The following is a 15,014-nucleotide window of genomic DNA, read 5'->3' as shown; positions in this document are numbered from 1 at the left end:
GCTGCCAAAACAAACAGCTCTAATGAGAAGCAGCTCCTGGGGAAGAGAGGAGGCCAGGGCTGAAGCCTGGGGCTCGCCAGCCCAAACACACTGGCCCTGCTGTCTCCCACACAGGCTTAAAGAGAGGCCTGTTCACCCCCCACCTCCGCCTCTCCACCCCTCCAACCTATTCCACCCCACACCAGACAGCGCAGGAGTTAAAGTGTGAGAGGGATAGATGAGTGGGTGTAAGGAGCAAGGTTGATAAGGTTAGGGGTTGATATGGTATGGGTTAGGGGCATCACAATTTACAAACAGGTCTTGTATCAGGCAACCAGTGGAGTGTGTCCTATCCACAGGGATTGTGTGTGTGTGTGTGTGTGTGTGTGTGTGTGTGTGTGTGTGTGTGTGTGTGTGTGTGTGTGTGTGTGTGTGTGTGTGTGTGTGTGTGTGTGTGTGTGTGTGTGTGTGTGTGTGTGTGTGTGTGTGTGTGTGTGTGTGTGTGTGTGTGTGTGTGTGTGTGAGTGTGAAAGTGTGAAAGTTAATTTTTGTACTTGATTGTGAACCAACAATGGAGATAAAACATTATAAAAGCCTGCTGTGTGCTCTGTGATCACCAGATGTTTGTGGGTGTCTTTGTCTGTGAGTAACATACATTATCATAAATATACAGGCAGTATAGCATACACAAGATGCATTAACCAGACACCAGAGGGGAGACCACGTAACATACAATATCATAAAAAAAAAAACACAGCCATGGTTGGGGGTGGGTGAGTGTGTGTTTGTGTGTGTACAGGGGAAGAGGAGACAGGAGATTAGGGTCTAAAGTCTCTCAGTCTCCAAGACAATCCAGCCTGCCTGCCTGGCTACCACTCCTATTTAAACAGAGACAGACAGAGAGAGAGGAAGAGAAAGAGAAAGAGAGAGAGAGAATAGGGGCGGAAGGAGGAGGAGAGATAGAAGAAAAAGAAACAGACAGACAGATGAAACAGACACAGGGAATGAAAAAAGGGGAGAGGTGTGAGAGATGGAGAAAGAGACAGAAAACAGAAGAACCTCCTCCTTAAGTCAGTCCAGATAAGAGTGACCCTTTAACTGAATGAGCCGCATACTGGCTGTGCTGAAAAGCTGCTCATGTAAATAGCTTCGACATCATGTGCCTGCTAAATATCCGGTCAGACATTGCCCTCCATTGCTCCCCACACAAACAGACTGACTTTTTGGTACAAGCATTGCCTGCTAAATGAACTACGCTTTCGCTAGTCCCATCAAACATTGTGCTTTATACAGTATATTGCGTGAACTCAAACACCTTAGTCTGGTTATCATATTATTTAAATTATTTTGAAATGTTAAAGAGTGACTGCCCCTAAAAACCAACTAATCTATTTGAAAATGGCATATGTGGTATCGATGTAAGTTCTGACATTGATTCTAGTTTAATAATTGTCAACAAAGTGTAAATAGGATCATTTTGGTCATAAAGTCAGTCTCCTCTAAAACAGAGCATGGAAATGCTGTCCATCACAAGGAGTAAATGAAGGTTGGGTTTGGATAACAATTATATCAACAAATCATGCCCCCTTTTGCCAAGCTCCACGTGCAAATCACCCCTCTGCTCACGTTGCTTCCCCTCATTGAATGGGGCTCCGTTGTTTCGCAGTCCCCCACCACTGGCGTTCAAAGGATCACAGCCATTTGAGACTGAAAAGCCCTACACAATGCATGCTTCCAGCAGGATGTACAGCCAGCAACTATGGTTTGTTTGCAATGTGGAACAGGTGGTTTGAGTTCGTTGGTCCAGTGGTGCTGAGTATACCGGTAGCTAGACCATAGACCACTGGATGTGTGTCTGGTTATGTAAGAGATAATCAACGAGGGTCTATGTGTTCTCTGGAAAAAAAATGAATGACTTGGAAGGTGTGTTCCACAACTCTCAAGCGGAGTGGAACTGACCTTCCACGGAGTTGTATTATTTTCCAGAGAACACATAGAGCCCCGAGTTGATTATCCCTTTTATACCATGGCTATAATTTAACACATTTACCACTAGAAATGTATTCAACATCTACTGAAGGAGCTAGCAAGTTTACAAGATAGTGACTGTAGTTGCCTTGGTAACTGAACAAACAGACTAGCTAGATTAGCTAACCAAACCAACAGTCCTGGCTTGCTATTATGAAAATTGATTTCAACAATGACAATAATGTTTTCAATATGACTTTTGCTTTCAAAAGCAGATCAAACATAGAACATGTAAGAATTAACTATAGCCATTGAATTCTACCATGCAAATATACAGACATATAAGGAAATAATGCACACTTTAGAATGCCCTTCAAGCCAATCAGAAACAAGTATTCAACAATGCAATGGTATAAGTATATTTTGGTAATCATTATCACTATCATCACTAGTATAGCTGACGTTAACTAGCTATCTATCTACCTAACTAGCTAGCTAGCTAGCTGGCTAACATTAGCCTACCTCAATACAACTTGAATTTGGCTTGGAAAAACAATAACATTTCAAAAGAATGGCATGATGATATCACCTTATTGACTTTAGATGCAGTTTAACTTCAGCAAGCTAACTAAGATTGAGGGGACCACCGTATTTGAGCTTTTATGAACTTTGTTAGTAACAGTAATGGCAACATTGCCATAACCTTAGAGTAAATTTGATGACCTCATAATATGGCAAAATTGTTTCCTTTTAATTATTTGTCTACTTTAGCAATGTCATCATATTTCCATGCCACTCTAAGTTAGTGTAATTTAGACGAAACAGTCACATTAGCCTACGAGGTGCAACCCATGTCTAGGGCACAAATAAATATTGGATTCAGCTAAGGTGGTACTCAATAACTCATGTCTGACTAGCAGCAACAAACTCAAACCAACCTGAATCTAATCCAATCTGGAGCCAGTCAGTCTACATCTCTAAAGCATAGAATTAGCTTCCAAACGAGATATTGTTATTTCTCCAGCTGTGTTTATAATTGAGGCATGATGACAATCATTGACCATGTTTTTCTGTTAGACAAAGTGCACAGTTGGGTGCCAGACTGATCCCCTGGTCATGAACGGATGTGGGAACCTACCAGAATGAGCAAAGGTGGTTATCATAACATGTCCAGTGATGTGATTGCAATGGTTTAACAACCCCCCCCCCAAAAAAAATATATATATAAAAATAATAATAATTGAATTCACTATTTACTATTTTCACAGCTTGTCAGGCAAGACCTCAGAATAAAAGTGTGTCATGTGACACAAATAGCCTTGTGACACTTCTTCCATTGTTGCCAGTCTCCCTCGACTCACCATAATGAGGCCTCTGATAGTGACCAGAGTTACTGTCCTGAGAACACAGATGGCTTCATCAACAACGACAGGTAATGTGTGTTACGTGAAATGTGAAAAGTTGTATTAAAAAATAGCAGACTTCCCAGCCAAGCAGATACAACTAGTAGAGTCATTTCGGATGTGAAGTGCATTAGCAAAAAGCTTTGTCCTTTCTTCAGAGAAAAATGCAATTTACCATTTGGCTGTCTATTATATCACCCGGTCACAGTCCCCTCCCGGTCCACACCACCTCATACGATTGCCCGCTGAAGAGATATTCTGTTTGCAGCCGAACATACAGCATAGAGAAGTCCAGCAAGGGGGCCTTCATTAGCATCATGCAGACATGCCCTCGCTGTAAGCATTAATATGAATGGAAGAGTCAAATCAAATTGTATTCGTCACATACTTCGTTAACAACAGGTGTAGACTAACAGTGAAATGTTTACTTACTGGCCCTTCCCAACAATATAGAGAGAAAGCAAATAGAGAAATAATAGAAAAGAATAACACTTAATAATAAAAATAATAATTTTACATTTTTGTCATTTAGCAGACTGTCTTATCCAGAGCAACTTAAAGGAGCAATTAGGGTTAAGTGCCTTGCTCAAGGGCACAGGCCGATTTTTTTCACGTAGTCAGCTTGGGGGATTCTAACCAGCAACCTTTCGGTTACTGGCCCAGGGCTCTTAACCGCTAAGCTACCTGTAATAAAACACAATGACAAACGATACCGTGGCTATATACACAGGGTACCAGTACCAAGTTGATGTGCAGGGGTACGAGGTAATTGAGGTAGATATGTACATATAACGAGGAATAAAGTGAAAGATAATAAACAGCAGCAGCTTATGTAATGACTCAAAAACTTTAGTGCAAAAAGGGCAAATGCAGATAGTTATATAGTTAACCAAATAGCTGTCTGGACTAACTATTTAGCAGTCTTATGGCTTGGGGGTTGTTCAGGGTCCTGTTGGTTCCAGACTTGGTGCATTGGTACTGCTTACCGTGTGGTAGATTAGGTTGGCTGGTGTCTTTTACAATTTTAGGAGCTTTCTCTGACACCGCCTGGCATAGAGTTCCTGGATGGCAGGAAGCTCAGCCCCACTGTGGTACTGAGCCTCACACACTACCCTCCGTAGCGCCTTGCAGTCGGATGCCAAGCAGTTGCCATACTAAGTTGTGATGCAGCCAGTCAAGATGCTCTCAATGGTGCAGCTGTAGAACTTTTTGAGGAATCTTTTCAGCGTCCTGAGGGGGAAGAGCAATTGTCGTGCCCTCTTCACGACTGTGTTGGTGTGTGTGGACCGTGATAGATACTTAGTGATGTGGACACCGAGGAACTTGAAGCTGTCGACCCACTCCATTTCATCCCTGTCAATGTGAATGGGGCCGTACTCGGCCCTCCGTTTCCTGTAGTCCACAATCTGCTCCTTTGTCTTGCTGACATTGAGGGAGAGATTATTGCCCTGGCACCCCACTGCCAGGTCTCTGACCTCCTCCCTATAGGCTGTCTCGTCGTTGGTGATCAGACCTAACACGTCATGTCGTCTGCCATCGGATGTGCTGTAGCCTACTGTTACTACCTGAGGGCGGCCCGTCAGGAAGTCCAGAATTCAGTTGTAGAGGGAGGTGCTCAGTCCCAGGGTCTTTAGCTTAGTAATGAGCTTAGAGGGCACTATGGTGTTGAATGCTGAGCTGTATTCAATGAACAGCAGATACAGCAGATAACGTCTATAGTGTCCAAACGGTTTGGCTTACGAACTAACCCCTCTGTGTCAAAAATAGTTTTAGACTGATTTGTAATAATATTTCAACATGAAGGAAATATGGCTTAAAAGGCATCAGAAAGGTATTGGGAAGTTCAGGAAAACATTAGGCAATGAATGAATGATCTTCTGTGTAGAAAATAACATAATTGATCATGTTCTTCTTAAACCAGTCTGATTTACTGCCTGGTCCTGTCCACTCTGTTCTAAGGGGTTCTGAGAGAAACAGAAGACACATATGGGGTCAAAAGACCTCCAGTCTTCGGCAGACTGCTTTGATAAAGCTTGCAAGAGTTTTGGTTTTACCATCAGCTTGGAAAAAACTGTAGTCCTCAGTCAACTATCACCCCTGTCCAACCCAGTGGCCCCAGCATCCACCTCAGTAGATCTGAGCTCCAGAATGTAGACCACTTCACATACAGTATCTGGGGAGCACCATCTCCAAGGACGGCTCACTCAAACAATAAATAATAAGCAGAATCCAGAAAGCAAGCCAGTCATTGGGAAGGCTGAGGAACAGGATACTTAACCATACACCCTCACTCTTTCCACAGAGATTAAAATCTATCATACTGTAGTGATCACAACCCTGCTGTATGGCTGTGAAACTTAAAGCCAACTTCATGTCAAGCAGCTGAATATATTCCACACACAATCTCTAAGATCTATTATGGGTATCTGGTGGCAAGACAAGGTATCCAACCTGGGAGGTACTGCAGATAGCTAACAACACCAGCATTGAGGGTAAGATCATTAAGGCACAGCTCCGATAGACCAACCACACCATCAGGATGCCCCAACACCGTCTCCCAAGAAGGATCTTCTTTGGCGAGCTACAGCATGGGCACCGGAAGCCAACCCAAAAAGCGCTTCAAAGACAACCTTAAACACAACCTTAAGTTCTGCAATATCCAGCCCAACCAACTCACAGCCATCACCTCCTCCCGATCAACCTGGCACTCCAAAACCATTACAGCAGTAGACAACTGCCAGAACAGAAACAACTGTCTAGCTGCAGCCAGAGCAAAGCACCATTCCCACACGATCGGACCAACAACACTGCTGTCCTGGCTAAATTCTCAACTTTGCCCCATTTCCATCATGGCCACCTAATCATCCCCATCATTCCTAATAGTCTTATATCACTCCTCACCTCTCTACCTGATAGCTGATGTGTGGTGAGTGTTCTGGTACAAATGGTTGCTGTGCATCACCCAAGTGGGTGCTACACATTGGTGGTGGATGTAGTGAATTTCCCCCCCTTACATCGCTTAGAGCATCTGGAAAGGCGCAATATCAATGTGATCAATTATCGATTTTATTTCCATCATGTGTATATTTTTGTAAATACAACCTCTCGATCCAGAATCATCTCTTGCATTGTAAATAAATACCATTCATCTACCAAATATCGAACCTGGCTCATCTGCAACATGACTGTGCTAGCCTACCTTACTGAGCTTAAGCCTAGGCATTAGCTAGGGGAGCACACACAAGTTTTCAGACAACACGAGAGGTTGTTATCGCGCAAGAATCTCTGAACCACCTGTGGTAAGTTACATTAACATTAGTGTCTTTGAATGCTTGTAAGTATGTTCACACTCCACCCTGGGTTTTCCATGAGCTGTATGTCCCTCTGTGGGCTTTAGCCAGGTGTTTACTGTCCTAGTGTTTATCAAATCTGATCATTACCCCTCATATCCACACTGACAGGGGTGTGTGTGTGTGTGTGTGTGTGTGTGTGTGTGTGTGTGTGTGTGTGTGTGTGTGTGTGTGTGTGTGTGTGTGTGTGTGTGTGTGTGTGTGTGTGTGTGTGTGTGTGTGTGTGTGTGTGTGTGTGTGTGTGTGTGTGTGTGTGCATTTTAACAGTGCAAGCCCTGGTAGACAGTCAGGCAGGGTCCCGTTGGGGCAGCAACGTGAGACAGAGAGAGAGAGAGAGAGAGAGAGCGCGAGAGAGACAGAGAGAGAGAGAGAGAGAAAGTGAGAGAGTAATATACTGACAGTATATGGGAGAATGTGTGTGTGTGTGTGTGGCAATGCAGTCTAATATCCACCCTGACAGAGCTGGCAGAAGCGAGCTGACCCCGGCTCGTGAGGTCGTTCCTAACCCATTTCCTGCCGGCTGGTGCTGGACTGTTTGTGATGGCGACACATCTCGCTCTGTTCGCGGGGCAGGTGTGGAGAAGGAGCAACTCCGTGTCTATGTGCATGCATGAGAGAGAGAGAGGCTCAGTTAGAAAGTTATTTTAGGCACAGTCAACCCAGTAAGTTATTTTTAGGATTGATGGACTGAGTGTGTGTTGTGCTGAATGACAGCGTGTGTATGTATACCTACAGATTGCAAAGCAGGAAATGAAAACTTGTAATGTATTTGAAGTTTCAAAATGTATAAACCTCTACAAAAAATCTCCATGATATATAATCCACATAATAATTCACATTTCCTGTTAGTGTAGGATTATTTTCCTGCTGTAGCAAACTCACTCAAATTAAGATCCTACATCTGTATGTGCTTGCTTGTGTATGTGTGTGTTGGCATCAGAGCAGACTGGCAGGCTTGGGAGGCTGTGGTAAGGCAGTGTATGTGGATGGTGGAAGGTGGCTGTGTAGGTCGTGTGAAAGAGCCGTCAGAGTGACGCTTTCCCTGAATTTGATATAGATCAACAAAGCTCCTAACAGAGTCACACCCCTATACCCTCCTCCTCCATACCTTTCATTTATCTACCCCTCCTCTGCTCCTCACCCCATAATACCCCTTCTCTACCTCACCTCTCCACCTCCGTCCTCTATACATCTCTCCTCTTTCCACCTCATCTCACACTACCTCTTCTGTTTCCTCCTCTCTTTACCTCTCCTCTTTACCCTTCCTCCCTCTTCCTCTCTACCCCTCCTCTCTTTTCCTCTTTACTTACTCACTCCTCCACATTTCTACCAAAAGAATCCCACTGCGTGTGTGTGCGCTTGTGTATGTGTTTGGGATCAGTTGTTCCTTTCAGGATATTGTATTATTCCAGGGTGAGCACTCTCTTGAGTTTGGGGATCCAGGTAAACCATCGGAATGCCATCAGAATTCCATTGGACTTCCATGGGAATGCGGCGTGATAAATCTTACTGACACAGCCTTGCAAGAGGACACACATACCAACTTCTATAGGTTCGCTACAAAACACACACAACCCCCCCAGCCTTACCGTCAGTGAAATCATCAATTCTACGTGGACATTTATGAAGAGACATGTGTTCTCAGAATATTCTCCCACAAGACTTGGTGTTATTCTGTTCTATACAGTAATGGATGTTCGTGTTGCCATGGTGATGAACATATACTGGGCCACCCCCGTGTGTGTGTGTGTGTGTGTGTGTGTGTGTGTGTGTGTGTGTGTGTGTGTGTGTGTGTGTGTGTGTGTGTGTGTGTGTGTGTGTGTGTGTGTGTGTGTGTGTGTGTGTGTGTGTGTGTGTAAGACAGGTGGGTCTGGGTGGTCTGTGGGGGTTTATATGTGAGTATGCCCTTCTCCGTGGTGACAGTAGACTCATGAACACATTGAATCTCCAGGGATAACAAAGGCTCCCAGCCTGAGACATACTCTCAGTCAAGCCACCCTCCGATTAAACACATATTTACGTGTACACACACATACACACACACTCATCTCCTCCTTCACAAAGATAAACATCTACAAAACAGCCCCCAAATTAAGTTATTGAATGATGTCACCTAGGTAATCAAAGCTAAGTTCAGTAAGGCATTTAACAGCTTCAGGAAGAAGCTACAGTATCTGCTTGTTCACAGAATCTCTCCTATCCACATTCCTCACTTCACTTATCACACACTCATAACAAATGTATAGTTGATGCTTAACTTTCACATGCATTTAGAAGGAAGAATATAATCGAATAGAGGAAACAAATATCCACAGAGGCCTTGTGACATCCACTTTCACCCAAATAAACTAAGGTAACCTATAAAATTTGATGTTCAATACTGTAAATTACTGTTTTATCAGTGGAGCAAGAGCGACATCTTTTGGTCGATTATTAGTCATCTGTATAGACTTTTGTCCTCTGGTATAAACTGCAACAGCAAATTTATGTGATTAAAAACTGGATACGTTAAGTTTATTCTAATGTGAATAAATAAAACTAAATACCGACGTAATTTTGCCGTTAACTTGAATGGAAATAACAGCTATCTCAGGTAGGAACCAACGTTGGTACGTGTTATGACTGAACCATTCCGGGGTTATTTTCTGGTTACACACAGTTTCCTTCCAAACAGCTGTTTTACACCTCAGTGTTTGAACAGGCGACTGTTGTTGTCTGCACTTTCTGTGTTGACAATCTGAGCTCTTATTGAACGTGAGTGTTTTTAATACCAGATACCTTTCAAATAAACGTAATTTGATTGTCTGTGTTTGTTTTTGTGCTAAAGCTGTGGCTAGCTAGCTGGCGAGTTTAAGTGCTCTCTGACTAACGTTAGTTGCTAACGTTAGAAGTGAAATGCTAGCTACAGTAGCAAATGTAGCTAGCAAAGATGGCAGCTTACCGTGTTTGTGGACACAGTAGTATGAATTGTTGATCGCATTGTCCATTAGTTATTTGTTCAAATGTTCACGTGATTACTTTGATTATGCTTTCAATCTTACTTCAGGTCGAGTCGTTGTGCTGTGGTGGCTGTCAGTCAGTAACCATGGAGCCCACCTGTCGCAAAGACAAAGTGAAGTTGAACTCCACTCCTACTCGCGGCGACAGGGCCAAGCAGAAATCCGCCCAGCAGGAACTGAAACAACGACAACGGGCAGAGGTAAAGTCACAACAATGGCTTGCTTGGGTGGCAGTTTCTTTCAAACTAGCTAACTGACAAGAGTTGGTTAAATGGTCAGTCTTTTCCCACGTCTGTCAAACATGTCATTCGACAGTACACAGGCTATAACTGGCTGCAATTCCATGGATGGTTGCATTAGTTCCAACTGCTCAAGCTTTTGCAGAGAGGTCAAATGACATGTTTCAGTGATAAGGATAACCTACAATAGTTACCCTACATTCAACTTTTGGCCCTGCTTTATGATGCCACTGCTAGTTGGCTGATCTTCATTGTTGTGTGTGTTTTAGATCTACGCCCTGAATAAGGTGATGACAGAGCTGGAGCAGCAGCAGTTTGAGGCCTTCTGTAAGCAAATGCAGTCCCAGGGAGAGTGACTGACAACCTCCCAATGGCAGCCCAGGACCATAAACCCTAACCTTCAGCAGCCCTGACCCACAGTTCAACTACAGTCTCAACCAGTAAAACAAGAGTATTTCTTACATATCATACAGACACGTTGAACTGTGAAGATTGCTGAGCGATTAACCGAGGGGTAATTTATTTTACGTTTTTTTAAACAACAAATTGACCTACTTGGGTTCAATTATTTGAATTCCATTATTTTGTTTTCTGTGCACATTGCACAATTTCTCTAGAGCTAAATCAGATCCTGTTTGAACTGTGCAATGTAGTAGGGAGTTGTAGTTTCCAACAGACTAATATTCTACTTAGTTTTGCACTTAAAACGTAATTAACTACAATGACCATAATCCATTGCGCATTTACTTGTACGGTCTTTCTTTTACACCTGCTACAATAGAGGCAGAAGAATGCACAATCATGAGGGGGATATAGAGAGCAGTTGTTACTTTGAGGTATCTCTACCTGAAAATAAATGATCTATTCTAAGTGATTGATAGTTGGTATTCAGCAGTCATAAAAGTCTGCCTTATTTACTTTGAAGAACTACAAAATATAGATTTTGTCAAAGCATATGCAGCAGCTCTATAGAGATGAGCTGTTGACTTGGAATGAAATAAGTCATAAAACAAATGTAATATACACAACTGAAATGTGAATAAATGGTTAATTAATGATACGCAGCAATGAGCAGTTACTACCATCATGGGACTTTTATTCTGTATTACAGCATTCAACCCAAATAATCAAAACCGAAATCCAAAACCTTTTATTTTTTTTAATAATCAAACCGAACCCGAAACGACCTCAAAGCACTAATCGTTTAGCACTAACTGTGAATCATTTGCTGAGGGATATTTCCATCCTGGTCCTGTTATGCAGTGGTCGCCATAGACATGATAAGAATGTTGTGGATCACTGGTGGTGTGCTCTCCTATTGCCTCTCCTGTCCTCACGCGCTGAAACGGTTGTGTTTTCTGGTATTTGCAATGTTGTCACTGCGCCAGTCAAAACAGTTTTAGTGCATGGAGTGTAAGGACAATAACACGCAGACAGACTCAAACACTCTGGGGATACAGCCATTGGGTATCAACATGCTCCATAAGTTGTCATAAGTGGACATGCGTTGCATTGTGAATGTGACAAGATTATTGGCATATTCTAAACTCAGCAAAAAGAAATGTCCTCTCTGTCAACTGCACTTATTTTCAGCAAACTAAACATGTTTAAATATTTGTATGAACATAACAAGATTCAACAACTGAGACATAAACTGAACAAATTCCACAGACATTTCTGGGTGGAATGGACCTAGCCGTCACCCTCTGATCCAACAGGTCCCAGACATGCTCAATGGGATTGATACCCGGGCTCTTTGCTGGCCATGGCAGAACACTGACATTCCTGTTTTGCAGGAAATCATACACAGAACGAGCAGTATGGCTGGCGGCATTGTCATGCTGGAGGGTCATGTCAGGATGAGCCTGCAGGAAGGGTACCACATAAGGGAGGAGGATGTCTTCCCTGAAACGCACAGCGTTGCGATTGCCTGTAATGACAAACTCAGTCCCATGATGCTGTGACGGCCCATCCACCTCCAAATCGATCCTGCTCCAGAGTACAGGCCTCGATGTAACTCTCATTCATTCGACGATAAACGTGAACCCGACCACCACCCCTGGTGAGACAAAACCGCGACTCGTCAGTGAAGAGCACTTTTTTTCCAGTCCTGTCTGGTCCAGCGACGGTGGGTTTGTGCCAATAGGCGACGTTGTTGCCGGTGATGTCTGGTGAGGACCTGCCTTGCAACAGGCCTACAAGCCCTCAATCAAGATCTCAGCCTATTGCAGACAGTCTGAGCACTGATGGCGGGATTGTGCATTCGTGGTGTAACTCAGGCAGTTGTTGCCATCCTGTACCTGTCCCACAGGTGTGATGTTTGGATGTACCGATCCTGTGCAGGTGACGGTACACGTGGTCTGAAACTGCGAGGACAATCAGCTGTCCGTACTGTCTTGGGTGTTTCACAGTACGGACATTGCAATTTATTGCCCTGGCCACATCTACAGTCCTCATGCCTCCTTGCAGCATGCCTGGGCATCTTTCTTTTGGTGTTTGTCAGAGTCTGTAGAAAGGCCTCTTTAGTGTCCTAAGTTTTCATAATTGTGACCTTAATTGCCTACCGTCTGTAAGCTGTTAGGGTCTTAACGACCGTTCCACATGTATGTTCATTAATTGTTTATTGTTCATTGAACAAGCATGGGAAACAGTGTTTGAAACCTTTACAATGAAGATCTGTGAAGTTATTTGGATATTTCCAAATTATCTTTGAAGACAGGGTCCTGAAAAAGGGAAGTTTCTTATTTTTGCTGAGTTTATATACAGAGGACTGTGTAATGAAGGTGTTCAAGTCCCAGAGGGCCACATGGGATGGCCAGGCTTATTTGCGCCCCTACAGGACTAGATATGCCCACCCGTTGGTGTAATCTATTCATAAATATGGATGTTATGGATCTGAGGTGCTACCACATTTCCACTCCAAGCCAAAGCTTAACATCACCCTTCTCCCCGTATTGCCTAAAAGACAAATCATGACCAAGATTCAAATATTTAATGTTCATCTTTTGTGGAGTCCTAAAGTGAATGTCCACAGTGCAAATTATATTATTCCATCTAACTCTCATCTACAGTATGTCAATATTAATGGTGCTTATGGTTACTGCTTGGTTTTAAACATTTTTAGACTAGCCTATTGTTTGTGTACTAGGGCTGTACAGCAATCTGTATAAAACAGGCTAATGTCACTGATACAGTTCTGTCAATTACTGTATCCTAGTTTAAGCTGTCCACTTCCACACCGTTATAGTGACAATCTTAACTGTAGGTCTACCACCTTTTATTGTTCTGTTGGTTCATGTTTGATACACTGTCGTTCTGTTTTTAAAGCATGGTTTTAATAAATCTTATGGTGATTTGAAAATGTGCTATGGGTGTTTTGATTCCAACCAATTTAGATAACTAGATATATCTACACAACACTTGACTCCTTAATGTGTGTAATAAGACTGAAACGATACCTGCCCCAAGAAGTGAGCATAACAGAACTGCTATTGACAGCCAGCAATGTGCATGATCATATCAAACACCCATCCCCTGTCTTTCCTACAGTTGAAGTTTACATAGGTTAGAGTCAAACTCATTTTCCAACCACTCCAGAAATGTCTTGTTAACAAACTATAGTTTTGGCAAGTCGGTTAGGACATCTACTTTGCATGACAAGTCATTTTTCCAACAATTGTTTGCAGACAGAGTTAAGTGAAATCTGCATCACAATTCCAGTTGGTCAGAAGTTTACATACACTGACTGTGCCTTTAAACAGTTTGAAAAATTCCAGAAAATGCCAGGGTTTAGAAGCTTCCGATAGGCTAACTGATATGAGTAAATTGGTGTACCTGTGGATGTATTTCAAGGCCTACCTTCAAACTTAGTTCCTCTTTGCTTGACATCATGGGACAATCAAAATAAGCCAAAACCTCAATTGTAGACCTCCAAGTCTGGTTCATCCTTGGGAGCAATTTCCAAACACCTGAAGGTACCACATTCATCTGTACAAACAATAGTATGCAAGTATACACACAGTGGGACCACGCAGCCGTCATACTGCTCCGGAAGGAGAAGTGTTCTGTCTCCTAGAGATGAACATACTTTGGTGTGCAAATCAATCCCATAACAGAAAAGGACCTTGTGAAGATGCTGGGGCGAACAGGTAAGAAGTATCTATATCCACAGCAGAACAAGTCCTAGAAATTGACATAACCTGAAAGGCTGCTCAGCAAGGAAGAAGCCACTGCTCCAAAACCATTAAAAAGCCAGAATCAAATCAAAATTTATATAGCCCTTCGTACATCAGCTGATATCTCAAAGTGCTGTACAGAAACCCAGCCTAAAACCCCAAACAGCAAGCAATGCAGGTGTAGAAGCACAGATGTTCAAATGTTCATAAATGACCAGCATGGTCGTATAATAAGGCAGAACAGTTAACTGGAGCAGCAGCACGGTCAGATGGACTGGGGACAGCAAGGAGTCATGTCAGGTAGTCCTGGGGCATGGTCCTAGGGCTCAGGTCCTCCGAGAGAGAGAAAAAAAAGAGAGAATTAGAGAGAGCATATGTGGGGTGGCCAGTCCTCTTCTGGCTGTGCCGGGTGGAGATAACAGAACATGGCCAAGATGTTCAAATGTTCATAAATGATCAGCATGTTCGAATAATAAGAAGGCAGAACAGTTGAAACTGGAGCAGCAGCACGGCCAGGTGGACTGGGGACAGCAAGGAGTCATGTCAGGTAATCCTGGGGCATGGTCCTAGGGCTCAGGTCCTCCGAGAGAGAGGAGGAGAGAATTAGAGAACGCACACGTAGATTCACACAGGACACCGAATAGGCTGTTTGCAGTTTGTAACTGCACATGGGGACAAAGATCGTACTTTTTGGAGAAATGTCCTCTGGTCTGATGAAACAAAAATAGAACTGTTTGGCCATAATGACCATTTATGTTTGGAGGAAAAAGGGGGACGCTTGAAAGCCGAAGAACACCATCCCAACCGTGAAGCACGGGGGTGGCAGCATCATGTTGTGGGGATGCTTTGCTGCAGGAGAGACTGCACTTCACAAAATAGATGGCATCAAGGAAGGAAAATT

General features: G+C 43.2%; 1 protein-coding gene across 1 annotated transcript; it reads left to right on the top strand.

The window, feature by feature from the left end:
* Positions 1–9,328: 9,328 nt before the first annotated feature.
* On the top strand, positions 9,329–13,299 carry svbp (small vasohibin binding protein). Its single transcript, XM_020483370.2, has 3 exons — positions 9,329–9,454; positions 9,747–9,899; positions 10,208–13,299. The coding sequence occupies exons 2-3, from the start codon at positions 9,786–9,788 to the stop codon at positions 10,292–10,294; spliced, it is 201 nt and encodes a 66-aa protein (XP_020338959.1). The 5' UTR covers positions 9,329–9,454; positions 9,747–9,785; the 3' UTR covers positions 10,295–13,299.
* Positions 13,300–15,014: the final 1,715 nt, after the last annotated feature.

Source organism: Oncorhynchus kisutch, linkage group LG5 (assembly GCF_002021735.2).
Source record: "Oncorhynchus kisutch isolate 150728-3 linkage group LG5, Okis_V2, whole genome shotgun sequence".
Taxonomy (NCBI): domain Eukaryota; kingdom Metazoa; phylum Chordata; class Actinopteri; order Salmoniformes; family Salmonidae; genus Oncorhynchus; species Oncorhynchus kisutch.
Note: the sequence above shows the minus strand (reverse complement) of the source record. Positions and strands in the feature narration are given on the sequence as shown.

Excerpts from the sequence above, each read along its gene's own strand:
- svbp (XM_020483370.2), top strand. The coding sequence starts at position 9,786 with ATGGAGCCCACCTGTCGCAAAGACAAAGTGAAGTTGAACTCCACTCCT. Across the intron at positions 9,900-10,207 it reads AACAACGACAACGGGCAGAG|ATCTACGCCCTGAATAAGGT; the intron begins GTAAAGTCACAA and ends TGTGTGTTTTAG.